Below are 23602 nucleotides of genomic sequence, written 5' to 3'. Positions count from 1 at the left end.
GGGGGGGGGGGGGGGGGGGGGGGACGGACAGCCTCACAGGGCACGGGGTGTGGCAGGAGCGCGCGCAAAGGCACAGAGCCGCGGGCAGAGGGCAGAGCGTGGTCTGTGACTGGCCGTGCAGCCCTGCGCTCCTCCAAGCCTCAGCTGCCCTGGCTGAACGGCCAGGAGCATCCCTGCCCCAGCCGGACAGAGCAGGAGAAAGCCCCTAATCACCCCGAGGCCTGGAGAGGGACGTGTGCCACGGCCGTCTGCCGCCCATGGGAGCCGTGGCTTTGACAGTGGCCGGGGAGAGAGGGGGGCAGGCAGAGACCCCCACCTGGGTAGGGGTGAACCCCGTTGGGATACAGAGCGTCAGGGGCAGGCTGCCCGGTGGGCTGCGTGGGCACTGGGCTGTAGCCGTTGACGCCCAGGGCAGCAGGGATTGCAGAGACGGGCGTGGCAGCCATGGCAGGAGGGGTGCTGGTTCCTAGGGAGGAGAAAGCGACAGAGACAGAGCGGAGAGGCGCGTGTGCACGCACAAACGCGGAGAACCCGTCAGCACGTCTGCAGGCAGAGGGAGGAAGCAGGCCACTGAGCAGTGCCCTGGGTCCCACCCCCCGGCCTCCGACACACGGCAGGGTGGCTCCTCTGACGGGTCCCATTCACGCCCAGCCCAACCAGTCCCGCCTGGGCCTTACCTGAGGATGGGGTGATGGGAGTGGCGATGAGGCCATTGGCATTGATGGCGGCCATGTGCTGCATCTGCACGGCAGCCATGGTGGCCATGGGGCTGAGGTAGGCGCTGTGAGCCGCTACCAGGGCTGCCTGCTGCTGCATCAGCTGGGGGAAGGGCAAGAGAGGAGAGTGGGAGCAAGTCCCCTGGGCCCAGCCTGGTTCCCCTCCCAGCCCTGGGCCTCGGCACGGTCCTGGAAGCCAGGAGGAGACAGGGAGGGGCCAGGCCCGGTACACAGGGGTCGGGTGCTCACGGCCTGGGTGTAGGCGCTGTAGGCTCCAAACTGCAGGGCGATGGGGCTGAACATGCCCAGCTGGGTAGCCACCTGCTGCATTCGGCGGAGACCTCGCTCCTTCTCCGTGTCAGCAAACTTCACCACCAGGCTGGATGAGGCACCCTGGGCAGGGGCCATGCGTGTGGTTAGAGGGACAGAGTCGGGATCTCTCCTCCCCAGAGCCCTCAGGGCCCGGCCTCAGTTCCACCCCGCAGGCTTAGCCTCTTTGGGAGGGCAGGCATCATTGCGCCTCTCTCAAAGGCGAAGGTTTTAATCCCAGCCTCCCCCTGTGCCAGGATGTGCAAGGACTAGAAAAAGTTGAGGAACTCGAAGGCATGTGCTTGAAAAGGGAAAGGCCTACTGGAATCCGAAGGGCATCGCTGGCTTCTCCGTGAGGATTCTGAGCCAGAAATTATCTCCAGGGTGGATCAGCCACAGCCAATAGTTAATCTCAGGATGGTTGTGGCAGCTAGCTGCCCCAGCCCCCGTACTGCGACTCCTACCCCGCACCCCAAACCTCATCGTGTGTTCAGAGGACGAAGCCTCAAGTTTTAATACCACCTTGGACTAAATAAAAAGCCAACCCAAGAACATTTGCAGAGATTGTTGTAGAACCCTGGAATCTAGAATGCAGTTCTCTATTTAGTGTTGTATCCTCTTGACCAAGTTCCTACTAAATGCTTGCCCAGCCTCTGCTGAGGGACCCTCAGAGTCAGCTAGTATCGTTTGAGAAATTTGCTCTGCTGGAGAGCCCTCCACGAGTGCAGTCAGTCTGCTAATGTACAGAGGGCACGGGGGGCCTCTAAACAAGCGTTCCAATGCCCAACCAGTGAGGGTGGGGGGTACGGGAAGGTGGGGGAAGAGACAGGAGATGGAGAGGCTGAGGGGGGGAGGAGGCCAGAGAGGAGGGCAAGGCATGTGGACTGGAGGTGAGGGACACGGGTAGGGGTCAGAGGTGGGGAGATGCCATCTAAAATGTGAATGTGAGAGGGGGCTCACCGGCAGGGTCCGGCTGCTGTGAAGGGTGTTGATGGCCGCCTGGGCCTCGGCGTGGGTCTGGAACTTCACAAAGGCGCAGCCTACAGCGTCCAAGAGCAGGGAGGAAAGGGCGAGTGCTCACCCCCAAGGGCCCCCACTGTCCCCGTTGCTGGGAAGCCAGGGGACATGCGCAGGAAGGCCAGAGGGCCCCGTTGGGGAAGGGGTAGCGACTGGATACCTTTGCTGGTGCCATCCGGCCCCCGGAGCACAGTGCACTCGTCTATGGTCCCAAAAGGCTCGAACATCTTCCTGACGTCCTCATCTGTCTGCTGCTTCCCTAGCATCCCCACAAAGAGCTTCCGGTCTTCTGGGGGGTAAGGCACAGGAGGAGGGGCCTGTTCAGGGCACCCTGGCTGCTTTCCCAACTCTACTCTGGCTTGGGACAGGCAGGAATCCTGCCCTTCACCTTCAACAATGCCCTGGAGCTCCAGGCACTGCCCTCGCCCTAGGACTAAGGCTTCTAGCATGTGAAACCGGTGATGTTTGGGGAAATGGGGTACAGTTACAGAGAACGCTCAGCCCAGTTCTGAAGGACTTGCACTTTACTCTGGGCTGCAGTTTTGCCATCTCTACAATGGGCTGGATGACATCCCCTCTGACCACACTGACTTCAATCCCCACCTTGACCGGGAACCCTATGGAATTCTCAGATTTTCTTCCTCAAGAGAGGCTGCCCCTCAGCTACTCCAAGCCCTGGGCCTGAGTCCAGAGTCCAAAGGTACAGCACCTACCTCCTCGGCTCTCGCTGTCGGCCGGCTTGACCTGGATTGGCCTGTTCATCTAAAGGAGAGAAGAGAAGGCAACTGCTGGGGACCTCCTCTGAACCCCCCAGGAGCCCTCCCCAGGCCAGGACCTGCAGAAAGGCTAGAGGGAGTGAACCCCAGGCCCTGAACTGCTGATGGGAAGGAAGGGATGGGCCTAATCTGGTTTAGGATTAGGAGCCGAGGGGATTAGAGGCAGTGGAAGGTGAGGATGTAGACTGAGGATGCTCCTGGGGCCAGCTCTGGCTCCCTCGAGGCCCCGGTGACTTGGCCAGGGGTAAGTGACGCTGTCTTTAGGGGGAGAATGGAACTTCCCGTAGGACCTGGGTCCTGAGACAGAGCCCAACCAAGGGGCTATTCAGCAAGAGCTGCCTCAGTTTTACAAAGTAGGGGCAACAGAGGCCACTCCAAATAAGCAGCCCCAAGGAAGACTATCGACCCGGAGACACCCCACAGATGCCACGATTTCCTTCTGACCCCTAGAGGTGTGTCTGCTTCTCTATCTGCCCCCCTACACCCCTTGACCCCAGGGGGAAGGCACTCGGGCAGCACAAAGGGAGCAGATGCCCAGTCTCCGTGGCAACGGGAGAATGCGCGCCATGGCAACAGCCCACTCAGCCTGATTTATCCCTCCCGTCGCCCTGGCGACCATGGTGACGTCATCACTTCTGCTGCTCCACACACCCGGAGAAGGAGTGTGGGGGGGTGAGAACAGGGTAGGCTGGGGGCGGAGGATTTGGTGGGGGCTGGGCGGTGGGGGAAGGGCCCAGGACAAGCTTCCTGACTCGCGCTGAGCAGAGGCCCTGCAGGAGCCACCCTGTCCCTTCCTCTGCCTTCCTTGGCCAAATCAAATCCTTGGTGTCTCACAGCTGAGAGGGCTCCAAAGGAGGAACTGCTGTCCTGCGCTCTTTTGACATTCTCCCTGTACCCTGAAGTCCTCTAGAGCTCTCCCTTCTCTTCACTCCTGCAGCACCTCCCTTTGTTCAGTCTCCAGTGGAAATGCAGACACCCCCCCCCCACCCCGGTTCCACTCTCCACGTTCTTGTCTGGTGAGGGGACTTAGCAATGACTTCTGCAGGTTGATTTCCTTAACTGGTGGGGAGCATCTTCGGAACTGGAGGGAGGGGATGGACTCAATATTTCGTGTCTGAAAATATTTTGCTATTGAGGGGCAGTCCTAGCTCCAGTGACCAAAAATAGATATTAAACAAAAGAAACCATTTATCTACAATCCGAGGGGGGGGCTATGGGTATCCTCATGAAAGGCACTGGACTGGGAGTCAGGAGGCCTGGGTTCAGGGACTGGCCCTACCACTCACTAGCTGGGTGACCTTGGACAAGTCACTTCCCTCCTCAGGGCCTCAGTGTTCTCATCTGTAAAACAGTGGGGCAGACCAGGTGGTGGTGAGTCAGGTTCCCCTCAGCTCCCATGTTCCAGCCTTTGGGAATCTTGCGTGTCGTCACTTCACACAGAGAAGCGCAGGACTGATAGTTACCCCTTGCCCCTGCTCACACCAGAGCCTCCTCCCTGGCATCAGGCCATTCCAGTCAGTCTGACAGGACTCTGCTTGTGAGGTATCCTCAGCCCTGGATCAAACCTAAGCCCCACCTCAGCTGACACTCCTGTCCTGCCACCCCCATTTATGGATCTGAGAGCAGCTGGCTGGGGGGAGGTGGGTAACAGTCACCCAAATCCTCCAGCCAATGTGCCCCCAGCTTTATCTTCCACCAATCTGGGATTATCCCATCGAGGTTCAATCCCCTCAGGAGCCTCTGTGTGTGTGTGTGTGTGTGTGTGTGTGTGTGAGAGAGAGAGGGAGAGAGAGGTGTGTGTGTGCAGGTGGGGGTTCCATGCCCAGCGCTCTCAGTCTTGCACCCACCTCCTCTCTGTAAAGCAATCAGGAAGTGCCCCACGGGCACCTCAGCACCAGCCACACCCCCTCCAGAAGAGGCAGAATCCGAATCAGGGTCTTTCCACAGCATCAGGGAATGCTTCAGTTGACACCAACCCCTGCCCAAAATGCCCCTAGGGATTGCAGTTCTAGTCAAGGGTGGGGAACCTGAGACCCAGAGAGGAAGGATGCCATCCCTTGCTGCACGGACTCCCAGGCTCAAAAATAGCACCTCAGTAAATATCCACAGCTGATAGGGGTTCACACAAAGACACACGCAAGCGCACAGGCCGCGGGCAGACCACGTTGACAGAAGGCTCCCCTCACTCCCCCACAGATAGACAGCCTCCCTCGGTGGCCCCCAGTGACCCGCGCCCAGGCTCTCCTTCTTGGCCTGGCACTTCCTGTGGGAAGCCTGGTCTTTGTTAGCTCAGCTCGGGCACACCTGCCCCCTCCCCTGAGTCCAGCTGGGCCCTGTTTACCTGGCAACCCGGAGTCAGGCGCCTCTCTTCCCTAGCCACCACCAGCCAGGTGATAAGCCCTCCCGAGGGCCTCCCAAAGAAGAAGAGGTTATTTATACTCTGAGTATCACTCAGACCGCTCCCCCACCGACTTGGTCACTCATAAGGCCCTCATCCTTCTCACCAACAGCAAAGACCCCACTTCCAGGAAAAGATCATATTTCCAGAAAAATCTCATTCTCCTGAGGACACAGGCCTGCTGCTCTGCCACCCCTGGCTCCGGACTTCCTTCCACCCGGTGTCCCAGACCACATATGGGTCCTTTCCATGGGGCCAGAATTCACTGGCTCAACAGCAAGCCGACAGGGAGGGCCCATGTCCCCAGAGTGCAATTTTGGAGAGGGCGTAGGGCAGGCTAGGCAGAAGTCCCTCCCCCCACCATCTCCAGGAGGCCACACCCTCCAGGCCGGAAGAATCCAGGGGCCTGTAGCCAAGCCCCTCCTGGGAACACTCAGGGGACAGAAAAGGAAATGGGGCTTGACAGCCATAGGCCCAGCCTCCATTCTTCCTCTCTGCAGCAGAAGCATCACCCTAATAACGGTGGCACCTTGCAGATTCCGGGTGACAGAGGTGGGGAGAAAGGAGAGAGGGCTAAATGCCCCCATTAAAAAAAAGCCTATATTGGGACACCTGGCTGGCTCAGTTGGTGGTACATGTGACTCTCGATCTCAGGGTTGTGAGTTCAAGCCCCATGTTGGGTGTAGAGATTACTTAAAAATAAAATCTTAAAAAAAAAAGAAGACTGTATTAGGAGGGTGTGGAGGGAGATTAGACAGCAGGAAGAACTTCCCACAGAGCCGGCACACTAAACAGGTGTCCATGCGCGCGCGCGCGCACACACACATTGAATGACTAAGGAAACAACACTTCCAGGAAGGCAGGTGGTGGAGAAAAGACTTGGGCGATACAAAGGGTCAGGCAGAGCCTGGCCACAGACATCTGCTCCCCTAGACTGCCCTGATTTCCTCCCCCAACTCCCAGCACACGGGTCCCTTGGACGATGGGACCCCTAATTTCCTACTAGAGGCTCTGTCAGGCCAATCTGGATCCTGTCCCCTGAGACAAGGGCCAAAGCAGAGGCCTCAGCGTCACCCGGGAGCTCACTCAGGAGCAGGGCTAGACAATCATTAACCAGGTGCCCTTCTCCCTCACCTCCCACCCTGGGCCTATTTTTCTTCAGGAAGGGGAGGCAGAGCCTTTCTACATGCAGACAGTTGGAGCCCCGTCTGAGCACGCAGGCAGCTGGAGGGGCTGACCCAGGGCAGGCGCCTGGCTAGCAAGACAGCAAGAAAAGAGGACATGTGGCAATGGAGATGGGAACTACTGATTTGTCAGGGGTCTCCACAGAGAAAAGGAAAGAAAGGCAAGTGGAGATGTGACATGATGGAAACCAGGCTTCCCAGGGATGCGTGTACCCACACCCACACAGCCAGGCTGGCGGGCACACGTGCACACATGTGCACACGCATGCGTGCACACACAGACTCCCTGGATCCCAAGCCCTCTCTCACACACACGCACACACGCGCACAGATCCTTAATTCCATGGGCCGGGGCTGTTCTGGCCGCCTTGCCACCAACTAGGACAAGACAGAGGGGTGAAAGCCAGGCGGGCTGTGGGATTTGCTCTCCTAGCCGTACTCAAGGGTTGAGGGCCACAGAGGGGGTGGGTCACAGACCTACTGAAGGTTTGAAGTTGGGAGTTGTTGAAGCGGTTCTGATTTTCCTGGATGCCCCCACCCTCTTTGCCCATCTGTTTTGTCTGTTCCCCTCCCAAGACAGGATGGAGAATCAGCCTTTTTCCCAATTTCCCACGTGGGGGCAGGGGTAGAGGCTGTGGCACGTGTGTCTCCAGCACCCAGGCTGTGCTCAGCAAATGCTTGCTGAAGGGATGGACGGGGTTAGCTCTCACTACTCCTTCCTGGGGCTCTGGGGGTGGGAGACAACAGAAGCACACAGACAGTGGAACAGAACAGCGCATCCTTTCCCCCAGGCTGCATGGCTGGAGGCATCCTGAGATTCTCTATCCCTGCCAGGCCAGGCCTGGAGCAATCTGCAAGGCTGTCTCAGAAGAAAAGAAAAAGAGCTCTGACTTTTCAGGAGAGATGCCATGTCAGAGGGCATCCCTGCCGCCCTGGGCACATTTTGGGGGTCAGGCCTGATCCTCTGCAGTGATGTCTTCCCCTGCTCTTGCTTGCCCCCCAGCCCAGGCCCACCCAGGCCCTGCTCCACCCTGATGCCCAAAGCTCTTCCTAGGAGACACGAGGTGAGTCTGTCAGAGCTCAGAAGCCAGCACAGGGATGCTGGGCCAGCGCGCACCAGCTGTCCGTGTCACAGCCAGACATCCCACCTCAGAGCCGCCAAAGAGTACCTGGGTGCCTCCTGCTTGCTTTGCCACACACTTGGTGTCCAGAGTCTGTCCCCACACCTCCCAACCAGCTAAGTTCTCTCCCTAAGTGTTGCCCCATGAGCAGGTTGGGAAGTGGGGAAGGGGCGGCATTCGCTCCTTGCAAAGTCACATTTGCTCTGCTAATTGCTCTCTTCCTTCTCTCCAGGTAGAAGAAATGAATGCATCTCCAGCAAGAAAGAGGGGTATTAGAAGGAGAGGGGGTCTTCCTGGTGATGAGAGGAGGTAGAAAATGTGCTCCATGTCTCAGGAAGGTGGAGAGCCCCCTGCACCTTCTAGGGCCCTTCTCAGCCCTCTGGCCCTACAAATATGGGACTCACCCCTGGAAGCGTCTTCTGTTCGTGCAGGGCGCTCTGGGCCTTCAGGGCTGAATCGCGGGCACAGTATGTCAGGAAGGCACATCCTGAGGAGGGGCAGGGGCAGAGAGACCGGGTGGGGATGAGTCCCTGATCTCCCCTCCCTAAAAGGCTCCCCCAACCACGAGACGGAGGACTGGGAGACTTGTCTCTGCTTGCCACCTTCTGGCCGCTGGATTGGGAAGGTGTCTGAGAGGGGCCAGACATTTTGCCCCAGGGAGTCTCTGGGCTGCTGAGCTGGGGACAGAGACCCAGGGCCTGGGAGGTTTCTGTGATGGTGGCATTGGGAGAAGGAACTGTTGGGAGGGGGGCTTTGTGTGGGGGGGAGAAGGGGCATGTGGTTGCCAGACAAGTGTGTACAGTGTGGTTTCTCTCTTCCTTCGCTGGCCTCTTTTCCCCTTCTCCTTCGCCTGTACCTCCTTCCATCTTGGTCCGCATCACCCCTCTCCTCTCCCATTTTCCCTATTTCCTCATCTCTCTCCAACTCCGCGGGAGGCAGGGGGAGGGTGGAGAGTGGGATAGAGGAGAAGGAAAGGGGAGAGCAGTTCACTGCCAGTCCCTAGGCCAGTGGAGGAGGAGGCAGTGGGCCCCTCACACCCACCCCCAGTACCTGGAGCTCTCCAAGTCCTGACTGGGACCTGACCCTGCTTAGCAAGAGTGCACAGCCCTGGACAGGCCCAAGGAGTGCCTCTTGGCCGGGCCCTCTTAACTTCCGGCCCCCACACTTCCCAGATCTATTCTAGTCTCTGTCCTCCACACCCTGCTTCTCAGGTCCCTCTCTTGGGTCCTGGAGCTGCCCTGCCCAGTCCATGTCGACTCTTGCCAGGTTGACCCCCACCCCAATAGTGTCTGAGGCTACTAAGATTCTCAGGCGCACGCGCGCGCACACACACACACACACACACGCACACACACCCCTGCCCTGCTCCTTATCTCCCAAACCAGATCCTCCATCCTCCTTTGAGTTCATCCACGACATCACCCCCTCATCTCTGGGATCCACATCTCTGCATCCCCTGGACAACTCTTCCCCCAAAGAGGCCGTCCTTAGGCCTGCATCAGAGTCCCCTGCTCACCCTGGCTGTTCTCTTCCAGCTCCTCCATCCCCTCCTTAGCCCCTGAACTCTTTCCATCCATATTGGCCCTTTCCAGCCCCTCTAGCCCTCCAGGCTGGCTTCTCCTCCTCCCAGCCTCCCCTCCCACCCCTGACACCTCTCCAGCCTGGCCTGACCCCTCACCCTTGTGCAGCCCGGTGTACTTGTCCTTGATGACAGTCAGCTCGAAGATCCGACCAAACTGTTCGAAGATGGGCTTCAGGTCCTTTTCCTCCAGATGCCTCGGGATCTGCCCCACAAACAGCTTGATGGCATCCGGCTCCTTCATTGGGGCGGCCCAGGAGGAGGGGCCGAGGGGAGCAGGGAGAGGCCCACAGGCCAGGGGGAGCTGCCCAGCAAGGAGGCAAGTGGTGGGGGCCGGGGCCCAGCCGGGGCTGGCTTTCCCTTTGGCCCCCAACCACAGTGCTGAGCAAAGCGGCAGCTCTTCACACAAAGGAGGCCCAGGGAGTTGAGGGCTAGGGGGTCAGGGGTCTAGGCAGACACTGTCATGCCACCAGGGGGCATAGCCCAAACAAATGATCTCCCTCCCAGAGATTTGGCAAATATCCCAGGATGGGGGGCAATGTGCTCAAGATCTGGAGGATTAGGGTGGTATCAGGGGTGCTGGGAACTGGGGGTTAAGAGTTGGAGTTGGGGAAAGGGCCTGAGGAGGGTGATGGAGAAGGAGGCTTAGGGGTTAGGGGCCTGGTAGGTTGCCAGCAGCGTCGGGGTGGGGGGGCACTCCTGATGTGGGGCAGGTGGAGCTCTCGTTGGCTTTCCCGGGAGGACACCTCCCCTGTGGCTGATCCTTCTGCTGGGTCCGAAGATCCCTGATGCCAGATGCTTGATCTCTGATGGCGGCAGGGCTCCGGGGGTCCCTTTTGCCCTGCCGCCCCCCTTCAGGTCCTCCCCTCAGCCCCCCTCCCACCCCCACCCTGGTCCCCGGGCCTGGGATGTTGCTGGCTGCTCCCGCTGCTGGGGCTGCCTGCTTTCCCGGTCACCTGGGTCCCGGAGCTCTGCTCTCCGGCCGCGCTCTCCTCAACAAAAACCTCCCCCCTCCACACCCCCCTCCCCACTCCCACCTCCTTTCCCCTGACATCAGTGATGTCAGTCTCAGGGGTAGAATACAAATTCTCTACCCTGGAGAGGGACGCACAATCCAGACAAGAGCCACGCCCTCTTTCTATCTCCTTCCTTCCTGACTCCCTTCCCACTCCCAGAAGAGCAGCTGGTCCTGTTGATAATAACCCTTCCCCCATCTTACTCCCCAATCACGAGTTGGGCAAGACACTAAGATGGAGAATTTATAGAGGAGCCCTAAGGTGGGGTCCATTGTTCCGGGGGCTGGAGCTGTCCCCGGTGCTGGAAGCAAAGACCCAGGAGAGGGGAGCAGGGGGGAGGAGGAAAGGGGAGCCGGCATCTGGGGACACTGAGTGTGGGGAGCCAAGGAAAGAATCCAGGGAAAAGAAAATGGCATAGGAACAGTTGGGCAGGTTGGGAGTGGGGGAGGAGGGAGGTGTAGATGGGGTGGGAAGCAGGTCTCAGAGCCTGGGGGAAAGGGCAGAAGGGGACCCAGAAAGGAAAGATGGAAAGGGGGGGCAGGGAAGAAGATAGCGGGGTGAAATGAGCGCAAAGAGAGAACTGTGTATTTTCCAGAAAAGGATCCAAGAAAAACTATGTCTTTCTGGCATTTGCCAACGCCCCCTTCTCTCCCTCTGGGTGGTTTGTGTGTGTAAGTGCGTGGGCAGGGAGGCGGCAGTGGTGACGACTGTGAGAGCTATCGCTTGTAAGCTCCTTGAAGACCAGGGCACGGTTTAATTCAGCATTTTACTGTTTGGGGTCTAGCACAGTGTCTTGCTCATACGTAGTTGCTTAACAATTATTTTTTGAATAAACAGTTGATGCAAAGAACCTCTGACAAGAGCACTCTGATTTCTGATTCCTTTAGGGGGAAGAACCACAGCTGGCAAGCTCCCCAATTTCTCCTCCCTTTGCCCCCCTCTCCCAGTTAGGTTCCTTGGGACTAGGACTCTCAAAGTGAGTCAGGTAGCAAAAAGGGATGGGGGGAGCACATTTGGGGGCCATTACTCTCCTAAACAACTCTTCTTCTACAGGTGAGCTAGTTCCCCTATAATCTCAAGGGAGCTTAATTAACTTTTCCATGCATTGGGCCCACTCACGGCACCCTTCAGTGCAGGGAGTACCTGCTGACATCAACTCTCCGGGACAGGGCAGCCCTTGCTTGCAGCCCTTGTGGAACACCCTGTCTCCTGTCATTCCCTTCTTCATCCCAGAGTGGGGCTGATGTCTCCATAGTGGCACTGGTGTCTCTGAAATACATCCCAACCAAATCCTGGCCGCCCCCATTCCTCGGCTGTCACAGCAGGCAAACCTATCTTCAGGAAGGGAAGTAATAGGAATGGCGCTTAGATGACATGGTGTCCCAGGCATTGTTCCAAGTGCTTTGTATTTACTAATTTGTTTAATCCTCCGCACTACCCTATGGTGTAGGTTCTACCATTACCTCCAAATAAAGATGAGGGAACCAAGGCACCAAGAGATAAAATGACTTGCCTTATGTCACAGAGCTAGAAAGAGGCCTCAGTGAGGGTGGAGCCCAGGCAGTCTGGTTCCTGAGTCCTGAGTTTAAGCCCCACATCAAATGCTCCCCATGGGAATGGAAGGAGTTGTTAAGCTTGGCTTTCTTCCTCTTGTGTCTTTAATTGAGCTCTGTGTGAGAGAAGGTCTTCTTCCTACTGCTTGATTCTCTGTTGACCACCTTCCATCCTTCCTTAGCCTGTGTTTGAGTGTGTGTGTATGTGTGTGTGTGTGTGTGTGTGTAAATATGATTACACTTCATCAATGGATGCCCAGGTCCTCCCAGTTGGGCTCCTAAGATGGACACAGGGGGAGAGGGTGGAGGACCCAGTACTGGGTGGTCAGAACATATGATGGCAGTGCCAGGGAACCAAGAGTGCAAACACATCTGGAAAGTAACTTTCCACTCCTTACTCCACCCTCACTGCTCCTTTTCTTGCCTCCTAATCTGATCTCAGTATTTATGGAGATGCTAAACAGATCACACCCTCTGAGGATGGAGCCTAGGAAGACCCCATGGCCCTGTTGATCTGGTTACTCTGTGTCTTGTCAGCAGATCTGCCGCCCTGCTGCTCATTCAGGCTTGGGGCTAATCACATTAATTGAAATATTAAACATTTACAAAAATGAATTATAATGAACTCCCCTTACTCCTCCTCCCAGTCAGCAATGGGGGAGACAGCTGCAGGCAGCAAAATGCCTCCATCCCTTTGCTTAGTTTGTGGTCCCCGGATGGAAGGTTTCCATCTGAAAGGAGAGGCAGGGTTAAGGGGAGAAGAGCTGGGAGGTTGCATCAGGCCATCCTTGCTGGGTGGCTGTGGGCACATCTCTGCCTTGTGAGGTAAATCTAGGGCGTTAACCCTACGGCTCAGAGGCTCATTCTGGGGAGTTGCTCTCCAGGAAGAAATGAGGCTTCCAAACCTTACTTCCTCCAAGGTCCTTTCTCTTTCCACCATCCCCAAGATCCCCCTCTTTCTTATTCTTCTACATTCAATGCTAAGCTGCCCTACATAAAAAGATTATTGACTTTATAAAGGAAGAACTCTACTCCTGATTTTAGATTCTTAGGGAATGAATAATTGGGATATATTTCAGAAAGGGGAAAATGTAGTGGTGGTATATGTGGCAAAGTGGCCAGTCACCAAGTACAGGGTGAAGCCACCTGCAGCAGAAACCATGACACTGGACAAAGAATCTATTATATGATCTTCCTTCCCTCAAGGGGCTTCTACCTCAGATGGAGAGGTAAGACAGGCCAGCGCCGTGTGCAATAGTGAGCACCGAGGTGCTGTAAAAACAAAAGTAAGTAGAAGTAGCCTCTCTTATTTACACAGAGTGGTATTTGGGCCATGCGAAGTGCTCAGTCAAGAAAGACTTGGTTGATTCTCAAAGTACGAGAAGACCACAGACTAGCAGAAGGAGGACATTACTTATTTTGCGCACAGGCTGGGAAGATGGAGAAATTTTGCATACTTATGCATGCATGTGTGTGCGTGTGTCGATTTGCCAGTCCAGTTCCAGCACTGTTTAATAGAAGGCAAGCCATATACATAATTTAAATTTCTAGTAGCCCATTAAAAAAGTTAAAGAAATAGTGAAATTACTTTTAATAGATTTTAACTGATATATCCCAAATATTATTCACGGTGCTTATGAATCCAAAATATTCAACATATCCTCAATATAAAGTTATTAATAAGATACTTTACTTTTTTTAAAACTACATGTTCAAAATCCAATGTGTATTTTACACTTAATATACTTACAGCAACATTCGAGTGCTCGATAGCCACAGGTGGCTCGTGGTGACCGTATTGGATAGTGCAGCTTAAGAGCTTCCTCCACGAGCTTTTCTGGGGGTGGAGGGGTGGGAAGAAACAGGTCTTGGCCAACAGGAACTATCACCTCTGGTTAACGTCCACTCCTGCCTGAAAAAATCACCGGTGACAGATGGCAGCTTATCTATCTCTCTACTAACCCTTTCTCCTAAAAGCCAGACAAACAGCTGCAATGATTACTAACCTGGACGAGCTTCCTGGGAAGACCTGTAGCTGACTGCCTCATCTATCTTCCGTGGTTTTTTCCTGGCTTGGGAACTGCCAACATTTTCATTTCTTCTCCTCAGTCTTTGCTGAGAAGGATAGAGGTAGACCACTGAGAGACCCCCTCCATGGCCATGGTCTAAATGCTGGGCTTGTTTTTCCTCGGGCAGTTGTCCACAAATCTGAAAGACCAGCCTCCCTTCTGAGATCTTTTCTCAGTCCCCCAGGAGGCCTCTGCTGGGCATGATCTCCGGGAATGTAAAACTCAGCACCCTATATATGGACAGACAGGCTCCTGCCCTTTCCAGGCCTATTTTCAGCTCTTTGGCTTTATGTTTCACTTTCCTTTCTTCATTAGATACTAAAAGAGCATGCCTTGAAGACCAACTGCCTTTCCCCTCCTCTGTTCAACTGGGAATGGGAGAGATGATTTAGGATTTATGAGGGGCAACTTAATCTACACAAGAAAGTCAGTCCAAGAGGGGAAACCTCGGGCAGGATGTGCCCCAGGTCCTTTCCAGTATCTTTAGTGTGAGAATGTCCCTTCCTTTACAGCACTCTGTTCACTCCATCCTGTGGGATGCTTTCGTGTTGTTAAGTGTCAAGTGTCTACAGGGCTGATGGAGGGGTTTGGCTTCGGACCTGCGGAAGGGGAAGAAGATTGAATTCTCTCTCTCTACTACTCGGTTTCAACAGCTGCCAAACAAGGCAGAGGGTCAGGAACCAGATTCTGGGAAACTCTGCCTTAGGAATCCCTTTTCCAGTTTTTCTCTAGAGCCAAGGGAAAAAAAAACCTATTTGAAGTTGAGTGAGGTCAAGAAGAAGGGCTCATTCCACATACTACCAAGCCGGGAAATGAGTCCCCCAATCTGGGGCAGGAGATCCCTTGGAGCCCCTCCCGAGTTTACTCGTCTTCAGAGTGGCCCCCGTATTCCTTCCCCCAGCCCCTCCCCGCTTGCTGGTGAGGGCCGGACTTGGGGGGTGGGGCGGGGCCTCGCCGCCGCGTGGTCCGTCGCCTTGACGACCCGGGCAAGATGGCGACGCTGCAGGGCGGGCTTCTGGGGTCGGACCCAGGGGCGCTGAGCCCCGCGCAGCAGGAGCAGCTGCGCAACTTCAAGGTGGGTGCGCCCCCGACTTCCGCCTCCATTAAAGTCAGCCCCCCTAGGACAAGGGCTGCAGACCGGGAGGGCGTCCGGGAGGAGGGCCGCGGGAGCCTGTTCCCAGATGAACTGGCGGAAGGCTGGGGGAGACCCCAGGCGGAACCCTGGCTTCCGGAGCCCTGAACCGAGCCTGACAGGCGCCTGAAAGTGCAGGAAGAACGACCACAGGGATCTGGCCGGTGAAACGGACCGAAACTACTGCCGGAGACAGTAACTTAGATACAGACAAGAACTTCCGGACGGTGGAGACCCTGAGCCCCACTGAGCAACTGTTGGTCTGTCATAAAACAGGCGGCTTAAAATTTCAAACATCCCGGGAAAACACCCAGGTCAAATGCACACCTAGGTTCCCCAAGGCCTTCACACCCCCAGGGCTTGAACCCTGAAATCGGCCTCCTCATGGAGCGTGACCTTTTGCTCTCATCCCGCTAGATTCAGACTCGGATTGCTAACGAAAAATACCTGAGGACCCACAAGGAAGTGGAGTTGCTCCTAAGTGGTTTCTTCAGGTAGGTGGTTTTCCCAACCGGCCTTGACAGCTAGTGGAAACTATTACCAAATCTTGGTTGGGAGAGATGAGTGACTGCTGCCTTTAGGGTCAGAAAGGTAGGAAAAAATAAAATAAAATAAAATAAAATAAAATAAAATAAAATAAAATAAAATAATGCATGTACATTACATATATGTTAAACTACATAAATTAAAATATATATATATTTAATTTTTTTTTTAGGTAGACAATTTTTTAAGATTGAGTTTTTCTTTTTCTTTTTTTTTTTTTTTTTAAGATTTTTATTTATTTATTCGACAGAGATAGAGACAGCCAGCGAGAGAGGGAACACAAGCAGGGGGAGTGGGAGAGGAAGAAGCAGGCTCATAGCGGAGGAGCCTGATGTGGGGCTCGATCCCATAACGCCGGGATCACGCCCTGAGCCGAAGGCAGACGCTTAACCGCTGTGCCACCCAGGCGCCCCTAAGATTGAGTTTTTCTAACTCTGAGATTTGTGGCACCCAGGGTGTTCTTGAGTTATTTCTAGAGGTTTTCTTAAATTATCTCTAAATTCTCAAAAATATTAATCGTCAGACATTTTAGCTGTAAGGATAAATGCATATCTCCTGACACTTGGAAGAGGTAATCTGGCATTGAGAAATTCCACAGGCAGCCATTGGGTGTAGAACACTATTTCTCCATCAGAGGAGCTTAACAAGATCACTAGAACTTAAAAAAAATTCAGGTGTCTGGCCCTTCTCTCCCTGAGAGACTTGTTGTGGAAAGACTCCAGTGGCTGAAAGCCATTCCCCTGTTAAGTCTTGGGGAAGAGACTATTTTCCACCATATCCTGGAGCATGTGTTTCTTTCCCGTACATTGCCCTGCAGCGTGGCGTTTGTTTGAATGGGAACGTTCTGCTAATGGGATGAAAGGCAAAGAACTGTCAAAAAAAACAAAACAAAAAAACCTCGGAGCAACAGTGGATGAAAACAATAGAGCTATCTCAAATACTGTTTGGCTACAGACAAATAGGCAAGGTTTAAATAGTAAGAATGGCTTCCATTTCCAGGCACTGTGTTGGTTTCCTACGTTAGCCTTTATCACCCTGAATTGGAATTTCAGTGTCCATCTTATGTTTCTGTCCCTGGACCAAAACCCCAAGCTGGCACAGCCATGTTTAGGTCTCCGGTGCCTGCACATTGTATGATGTCTTGGTACTTGTGCTGACCCTTCCAGCAACCACAAAACATAGCTTATCACTTCCGTGTTGCAGCGGGAGAGGTGAGGTTCCTTCCCCAAGATGCTGAACCAGGATCCAAACCCATGGTGTTTCCACTGTGTTGGGTTGAAAGCTCATAGGAGCTGGGGAGCCAGAGGTGGGGCTCTTCTTTGTCTTATCAAAAGTAGACCTGGAGCAGCGTCTTTTTTCCAGGCTCTTTTGTCTTTCCAGGATCTCACTATTCTTCATATCCTGGTCATTTCTCCAATGGCAGCAGATTCTCACAGGGCAGATAGGGGATGGAGAAAGGGAAAATAGAAATTTCTCTATGAAGTTTGGTTTTATTTGACCCTGGGGTAAGGCTTAGGCAAAAGATAGTTTAGGGGTCTTCTGTCAATGTCAGTCCTGGGAATCAGGTCATCATTTTTTGTACTTTTTCTTCTAAAGGGAAATAAAGGTTGACCTCATTCCTATCCTGGGGAGTTTGCTGTCCAAGTGAGGGATGATTCCAGCAGTCAGGTTGGGGATAGATGTTAAAAGCCTGAATTAAATCACCATTTACATTGTTCACAAACACAAGGAATGAGTGGTGGTGGGAGGCGGTGGTGAATGAAGAGGGTGGTGTTTTTAGTCACGAGTCAGAGGTAGCCCAGCTTCTCTGTCCAGGAGAAATTTCCAGGAGGAACTGGATGTCTGTGCCTGGCTGCTGTGAGAACAGCCCCTTCCCTTCCTTGTCATCCCCACCTCTGGGGCCAGGTAGGCCACCAGGCTCTTCCCTTTGCTGTCCCTGAAATTACCTACAGGAAATGCTCCTGGCCCCTTTTAGGCCTCTTTCTGAGGTGGGGGTGGGAGGGGGAGAAGAAGTGTTTAAAGTTTGAGGGTTTGCTTTTGTTGTTTTTGGTGTTACTGTTCCTTCCTTTGGAAGATACCGGGATGAACTAGAATCAGCCCCTCATCTGTACTGGATACTTCGGATGGTTTTTCCCTTGGGAAAAGAGGAATGGAGAAGAGGGGACAGAATCCTGGGCGGCATGCTTGCCCTCACGTCTTCTGCAGGTCTCTGCTCTCGACTTACCACAACCCATGAGAAGCTCTAAAGTGGTTTTGTTGGGAAGCGAGCTCCCCACTTGGGTTTTCCAGATCGTGATGACTTACAGTGATTCAGTCACAGCTCTCCAGGGCATACTTGTATATACAGTGTACGGAACTCTTAATACCTTGAATTTTGGACCTGAAGACTAAAAAGAATAGGGATCTAGATTATTTAAGGCCTCCGGAGATCTAGGGTTTTAGGCTGGAGATATGACAGCAGAGTGTGAAACTGTAGAAAGGCTTTATTAGTTATTTTTGTAAGTAGCCAGGCAGATGAATCTTCCCAAAATTTAGAACTGATTATGTCATTCCTTGGCCGGAAAAATCTGCGGTGGCTCCACAACATTGCCCCCCACCCCAACTTTTTTTAACATTCCGTTGAAATATAATGAAAACTGGCCTAACCTAAACTGGGTGAACTTTCACAAGATGAAAATATACATGGTTCTAGGGTCCAGGTCAAGAAATAGAACCTGACTAGCATCTCAGACCTGCTGAGCCCCTTCCAAGCACTTCCCCTCACAAGATAGCCAGTATCCTGACTTCTCATAGCACGGATTTGTTTGGCCTTTTTGCACTTTATATATGTGGAACTCTCCAGTACATGCTCTGTTGTGCCTGACTTCCGTTGCTCAACTGTGTCTCATCGACCCTCCGTCCTCATGGCTGCGTATGTTCCGCTGTGGGACTCGTCTGAGCTTTAGGCACCCATTCCCCTTGTCCTTTGAATTGAGTATAAATGTCTCTCCCTGGCCTTCCAGGCTCTCCGTAATAGGGCTCCTTTGCTCCTTACTACTCTCTGTGTCTCCCAGCCATCCCAGCCAGATGGAACCTCTGATCATTCCACTGACCTCCCCACCGACGTCATCAGGAGGCACTGACACTCCCAGGGGTCCTGACACTTCTGGACCCTGGGGATACAAAGGTGGATATTCCAGTTCCTCCTCTTGAGGAGTTCACCATCTGTAGGACATGGGCTCTCTCCTTTCATTTCTGGGCCTTTACTTTTGCTGCTTCCCTGGGTCTGGGATGCCCTTGTCCTGTCTACTGAAATCAAGGGGCGCCAGCTGCTCTGTGAAGATTTCTGGGGCCCTGCTCTCAGTAACCTTTCTCCATGTCCACAGCACACTATTAACACCCTCTTATAGCACTTCTTGCAGGGTGCTTGGCCTTTCAGACATTTGGGAACTTACCTGTTCTCTTTTGCTTGACTAATCTCTTTGAGGTGGTGCTGTATTTTATCTTAAAAAAAAAAAAAGCAATCCCTCATATCTCGTATAGTTACTTACACAGGATTTGTGCTCAATAATTATCAAATGGAATTCAAGGAGAAGGGAAGTGAAATTCTTAAAGCTTGGGAGGCAGGGTCTTTCTGGGCTGGCAGGGCCTTTCTCCAGGCTGGTGGGCAGGCAGCCACGGCCAGGGGGATATGTTGTAGAGAGCACTGGCCTTGGAACCGCAAGACCTGGGCTCCCTGCCCTTTGTTTACTCGCTTTGTGAACTTGGGCAAATGATTAACCCATTGAAGGTTTGATTTCTTCATATGTAAAATGGGGCGCGGTCATTGCTGTTTCACAGGGTTGTTGTAAAGTGAGATGATATTTGAGAACATTCTTTATTACCATGAAACTCTCTGTGAGATACGGCATGTTCCCTGCCCCAGCAGCAGCGGCGCTGCAGGCCTTGTCAGTGCCCGTGGTCAGACCAGCAGCGGGAGCCTGTCCTCTCCGCTTTGTTGATTGCATCGTGCCCCGACTGCTGTGGGCACTCATGGTTAAATGTAGTCACCAGGCCGTGGGGTTGCGTATATGTCCCACCACACAAGAAGCCCTCAAGGACTAGGCAGGGTGTCCTTCATCTTCACCACCTGTCCCTGGCTTGGTCTCTGGTTCTGTGAAAATGTTTGTTAAATGAATGACAAGCTTTGACTGGCTGGGGCACAGCTGTCTTGTGAGGTGAGCTTAGTGTCATTTAGAATGTTTTGCTTCTTGCCTCAGGGCCTGAGCCTAAGGAAAATATCGAATGGAAGGGTCTTTGTCAGGAGTCCTCTGCTGACTCCCAGATGGGTGTGTCTTGGGTCACTCTGCTCCCTGAAAGGTGGGACCAGCCGCCGATGACACTGAGCGCAGCCTGCCTTCAAGCCTGCTTTACTCCTATCCTTGTCCCTTCTTGTTTTCCAGAGAAATGTTTTTGAAAAGACCAGGCAACATCCAAGAATTTGCTGCAGGTGAGTAAGGCAATGGCTGTTTGGGCTGTTTGAGAAACCAGCCGGAGGAGTATTGTTGCAAATTTAGACTCGGACAAGGCCATGATTCTCCCTGCAGAGTCCGGGGTACTTCTTTACTTGATGTCCCCCTGGGGAGCTTTTTTCAGAAGGCTCTTTCCTCCATTGTCATTTCCTCAAAATGAGGACAGATAAGAAATGAGGCAGAGCTTCCTTGTGGTGAGGATTAAGAATTCTTGAGATTCCCAAAGGAACATACTGGCAGCTCTTTCCCTGGGAACCCTAAAGCAGGGTTCTCCGCCCTGGCTGCACATTGGAATCACCTGGGGAGCTTTTAAGACACGCTGAGGCCTGGGCCCACCCCCAGAGGTCGGTATTTAGTTAGCCCAGGCTGGGGCCCAGCCCCACAGTTGTAAAGGCCCCCAGGTGATCCTCATGGGCCCCACTGCGCCAGCTGGTTTACGGTCAACGGTATTTAGAGGGAAGGGCCAGGTGGAGGCTTTCTTGGGGCCTGTGAGCTCAGGGAGTCGGTGATGGCCTCACACCGTTTCTAACTGAATCTAGTGCGTCTTTGCTGCCACAGCAGATGCTGTCTCTGATTCACATTATGCTGGGTGTATAAAAACCCTCCTCTGTCGTCATCGTGCAAGAGCCTGGCTCTCCTCTGAGAGGATATTCTCAGAGCGGAGAGGGCGTGATATCTCAGAGACGAGCTGGCAAGCTGAACTGAGACAAGAATAACACTTGGCATTTATTTGGGCCCCAGGATGGGCCGGGGGCAGAAAACCCAGAGATCCCTCAGCCCTCTGAGGGCTCCCTGTGCGTCAGCAAGCTGATGAACTGCAGGGCAGTGTGGAAGGGACGGGAGCCATCCTGTGTGAGCCCCTCCTGGGAACGCTGAGCTGCGAGACTCAGCACTCCTCCAGCCAGGGACGGTGACCACAGGATCTGCTGTGACTTGTGTTACGTTGGCAAGCAGGGCCGCCAGGAGCAGCCCTGCTGAGGCCGGGCCGTCCTCGCTTTTGGGCGGAGTAAGCAGTCTCCCTCCCCGCCTTTTCCCCTGGGGTTTAGATCATTTCTTCTTTGCATTCTTATCCCAGACTATTTCACGGATCCAAGACTTCCCAACAAGATTCACATGCAGCTAATTAAGGAGAAGAAAGCAGCTTAATTAGCAGAATCATGATGCTCAGCTGTTGAGAGAGACCAGAAAGAATCCAGCCTCAGGGTGGGTGTTAACCTCACTTAGAGACAGAGGCTTCTTCATTCTTGTCAAAATAAGCACTGGCTTCTCGGCCCAGGGTGTGAAAGAAACCAAAGGGAGAAGCTGCAGAGAAGTTTCATGCAAGTGTTTCGTTTTCTTGACACTATTTTGGGGAATTAGGGGCTGTGAAGAGCAGCCCAGGGTTTGTCTGGCATGTCCGTGGCAGGAAGACATCTGTCTTCTGAGCCTAGTGAAACAGAGTCGGAGAGGCGGCGCAATCGTGTGGGAGAGAAGACTGGCGGGGAAACGCGGGTGGGGCTCCTAGTATCCAGACCCCGCTGTCAGACTGCAAAATATCCAGTGCTTCTGCTGGTGGCCTTTTCCTTCTGTCCCCAGCGCTGGGAGCAGACGGGGTTCCCATTGCTCCTGGAAGGGGCGGGAATGGTTTCCCTCGTGGCTTCTTGGACTAGGGACGTTCCTGCTCCCCACCCTCTTCAAACCAGGCTCTGCCGTGAGAGCCATCTCCCATTTTTCAGGCAGGATGATTTCTGAAAGGATTTTGCAGGTTGGGATTTTTTCATGTGAGGAGGGAAAAAGCCACGTTCCTGATGTCACAGTGCCGTTTGTATTTTGCAGGGTCACCGGAAGCAAGGGAGCCCTGGTGCTATCAGGATGGGGTTCCGAGCTGTCTTGGGCTGTTGTAAAGGCTTTTAAAGATATTCATTAAAAACAGATCATTCCACTCTCTCTGCTGTGTTTCACTCCAAAGGAGGAAGCCATCCTGCAGGGAGAGCTGTTGCACCCCTCCTTTGACCTGCCAGGTGGCAGGGCTGTCTCTGTCTGCGGCAGCCGGTGGGCCTCCGCTAGGTCGGCGGGCTGCTCCCACGTGTGCCTCACACTGTGTCCTCCCTCCCCTCCAGGCCTCTTGCTCTCAGAGCCAAGGCTGGATGAAAGAACAGGGTTGGGGACCCTGTGAGGACCACAGCTGATCGGGGTGGCCCGGAAGCCACGTCCACGTTTAAGCACGGCTCTTTTTTTCTTTTTTCTTTTTTTTCCCCAGCTTCCCTCCCAGGTTACCGTATGGCATGTACAGGTGGTGGTTTAACTTTTTTCTAATGGGTCTGGAAGGACAGTGAGAAAATGAGCTTGGATAAAGAAGACCAGGGTCCTGCATCTTGTGAAATATGAATCTAATGGGTGACTCAGAGGTGGTAGACTTCGTTCTTGAGGATTTTTAGCAACAAGCAACGAGCTGCCCATCCATTTGGCTAACAGGCAGGGGAGGGGGCCAGTTGGCCTTTTGACATCCTTTCCAGGCCCAGAAGGCATTGGATGTCTTTTGTGTTTATGCCCCACCTCTCTGGCCTCCACCAGCCACAATCCACTGTATGAAGGACCTCTCACCTGGGTGTCTGGGGTCCATGTCACCATGGCAACAGAGACATAGCCCAAAGCAGGGACTGTGTTTTCTTTCTTTCACTTGTCTCTGTCCATCTTGTTCCCGGCTACCAGCCCCTCCATCGTGGAAGGGCACCAAAGTCGGGCGTGGAGAGGACTAGTAAAGCTATGCATAATAAGTTATGCAGCAGGAACCTGAAGAGTTATTTCAAGTGCTTTCAGAATCACACTTCAGCAGCTAGGGCTCTGACAGTGAGGTATCCCTGCTTAGAAAATCCAGATGACGCCTTCAGCAGAAAACCCACGTGTATTAGGACCTCCGATGTGAAGTGTTAAATTAGACTCTCTTGAAAGCTTTCCTGGGAAGAGAGGCCTGCTACAAGGTGGGGAGAGGGCAAAGTGGTTTTCAGATGCTTGAGTGCATGGTGTGATACTGCAGGAGGACAGTGGTTCTTTCTTGGGGGGTTCCTGGCAGAAATAAGAAATGCATTTCACTGAGAATATATTTCAAAGCCAAGGAAAGAATGCATTTGGCATGTGGTCCTAGTGCATCTGCTCTGTGTGACGTCATGTGCTGGGGTCTGACGGCAAGGTGGGGAGGTCATCCTGCCGCGCGGTGCTTGATGGTCTGGGAGGAGATGTGCAGCTTTTCTCCACAAACTTTAACTGTCCGGATAGCTCACCTTTTAGACTGAAAGCTCCATCAGAGCAGGGACCAAATCTAAAAATCGGACTTGCTCCCTATTGCGTTCCTGACTGCTGGCCCCGTGTCTGGCTTGTAGTGTTCAGTAAGCATCTGTGGAGAGAGAGTGCTTGTGTAATTGAGTGAGCCGTCATGTTCTATCAGCCACTATAAAGACTATGAAGTCAGACAGCTGTGGTAGATGGGGGTACACCTAGAGGAGGAGGAAGACAGAGCTCCTGCGCTACCTGCAGGAGTGAGGGAGGCCTCAGGGAAACTGGCGTGTGATGGGTGGGGCAGGATTTGCCTGGCAGCTGTGGAGAGCGGCTTGGGGGAGCCAGGGCACCGCAAGTGCCTCCGTTTTGCTGAGCAGGGTGGTGGTAGCAGACCCTGTGTGTCGCCTGCCCATCCCCCTTACCCCTTTCTTCCTTGCTGAC

At 53.7% G+C, this 23602-nt stretch overlaps 2 protein-coding genes across 52 annotated transcripts in view; one reads left to right on the top strand and one right to left on the bottom strand.

Annotated features, from left to right (window-relative positions):
• Nucleotides 1–9387, bottom strand: part of CELF3 (CUGBP Elav-like family member 3) — an 11204-nt gene extending 1817 nt beyond the window's left edge. For 9 of the 50 annotated variants that reach the window (XM_040626623.1, XM_040626660.1, XM_040626644.1 and 6 more), the window contains exons 1-8: nt 9200–9387; nt 7926–8008; nt 2756–2804; nt 2203–2331; nt 1986–2065; nt 966–1109; nt 678–819; nt 317–466 (exon numbers count right to left, since the gene is read on the bottom strand). In XM_040626623.1, the coding sequence (XP_040482557.1) occupies nt 317–466; nt 678–819; nt 966–1109; nt 1986–2065; nt 2203–2331; nt 2756–2804; nt 7926–8008; nt 9200–9344 (922 nt within the window). In that variant the 5' untranslated portion in view covers nt 9345–9387. Of the gene's footprint in view, nt 1–316; nt 467–677; nt 820–965; nt 1110–1985; nt 2066–2202; nt 2374–2743; nt 2805–7925; nt 8009–9199 lie in introns of all 50 variants that reach the window. The other 41 variants (XM_040626624.1, XM_040626642.1, XM_040626661.1 and 38 more) reach the window with 8 other exon arrangements.
• A 5325-nt stretch (nt 9388–14712) lies between these two features.
• Nucleotides 14713–21832, top strand: RIIAD1 (regulatory subunit of type II PKA R-subunit domain containing 1). Of its 2 annotated transcripts, XM_008695647.2 has the most exons (5): nt 14713–14813; nt 15288–15364; nt 19838–19884; nt 20982–21109; nt 21722–21832. In XM_008695647.2, exons 1-4 carry the CDS (start codon nt 14730–14732, stop codon nt 21050–21052), a joined length of 279 nt encoding a protein of 92 aa, XP_008693869.1. In that variant the 5' UTR covers nt 14713–14729; the 3' UTR covers nt 21053–21109; nt 21722–21832. The 2 variants fall into 2 exon arrangements, with proteins under 2 accessions (XP_008693869.1, XP_040482550.1); XM_040626616.1 differs by lacking the exon at nt 20982–21109.
• The last annotated feature ends 1770 nt before the right edge of the window (nt 21833–23602 follow it).

This window comes from Ursus maritimus, unplaced genomic scaffold (genome assembly GCF_017311325.1).
Source record: "Ursus maritimus isolate PB19 unplaced genomic scaffold, ASM1731132v1 scaffold_12, whole genome shotgun sequence".
Lineage (NCBI taxonomy): Eukaryota > Metazoa > Chordata > Mammalia > Carnivora > Ursidae > Ursus > Ursus maritimus.
This window is presented reverse-complemented; position numbering and strand designations above follow the sequence as displayed.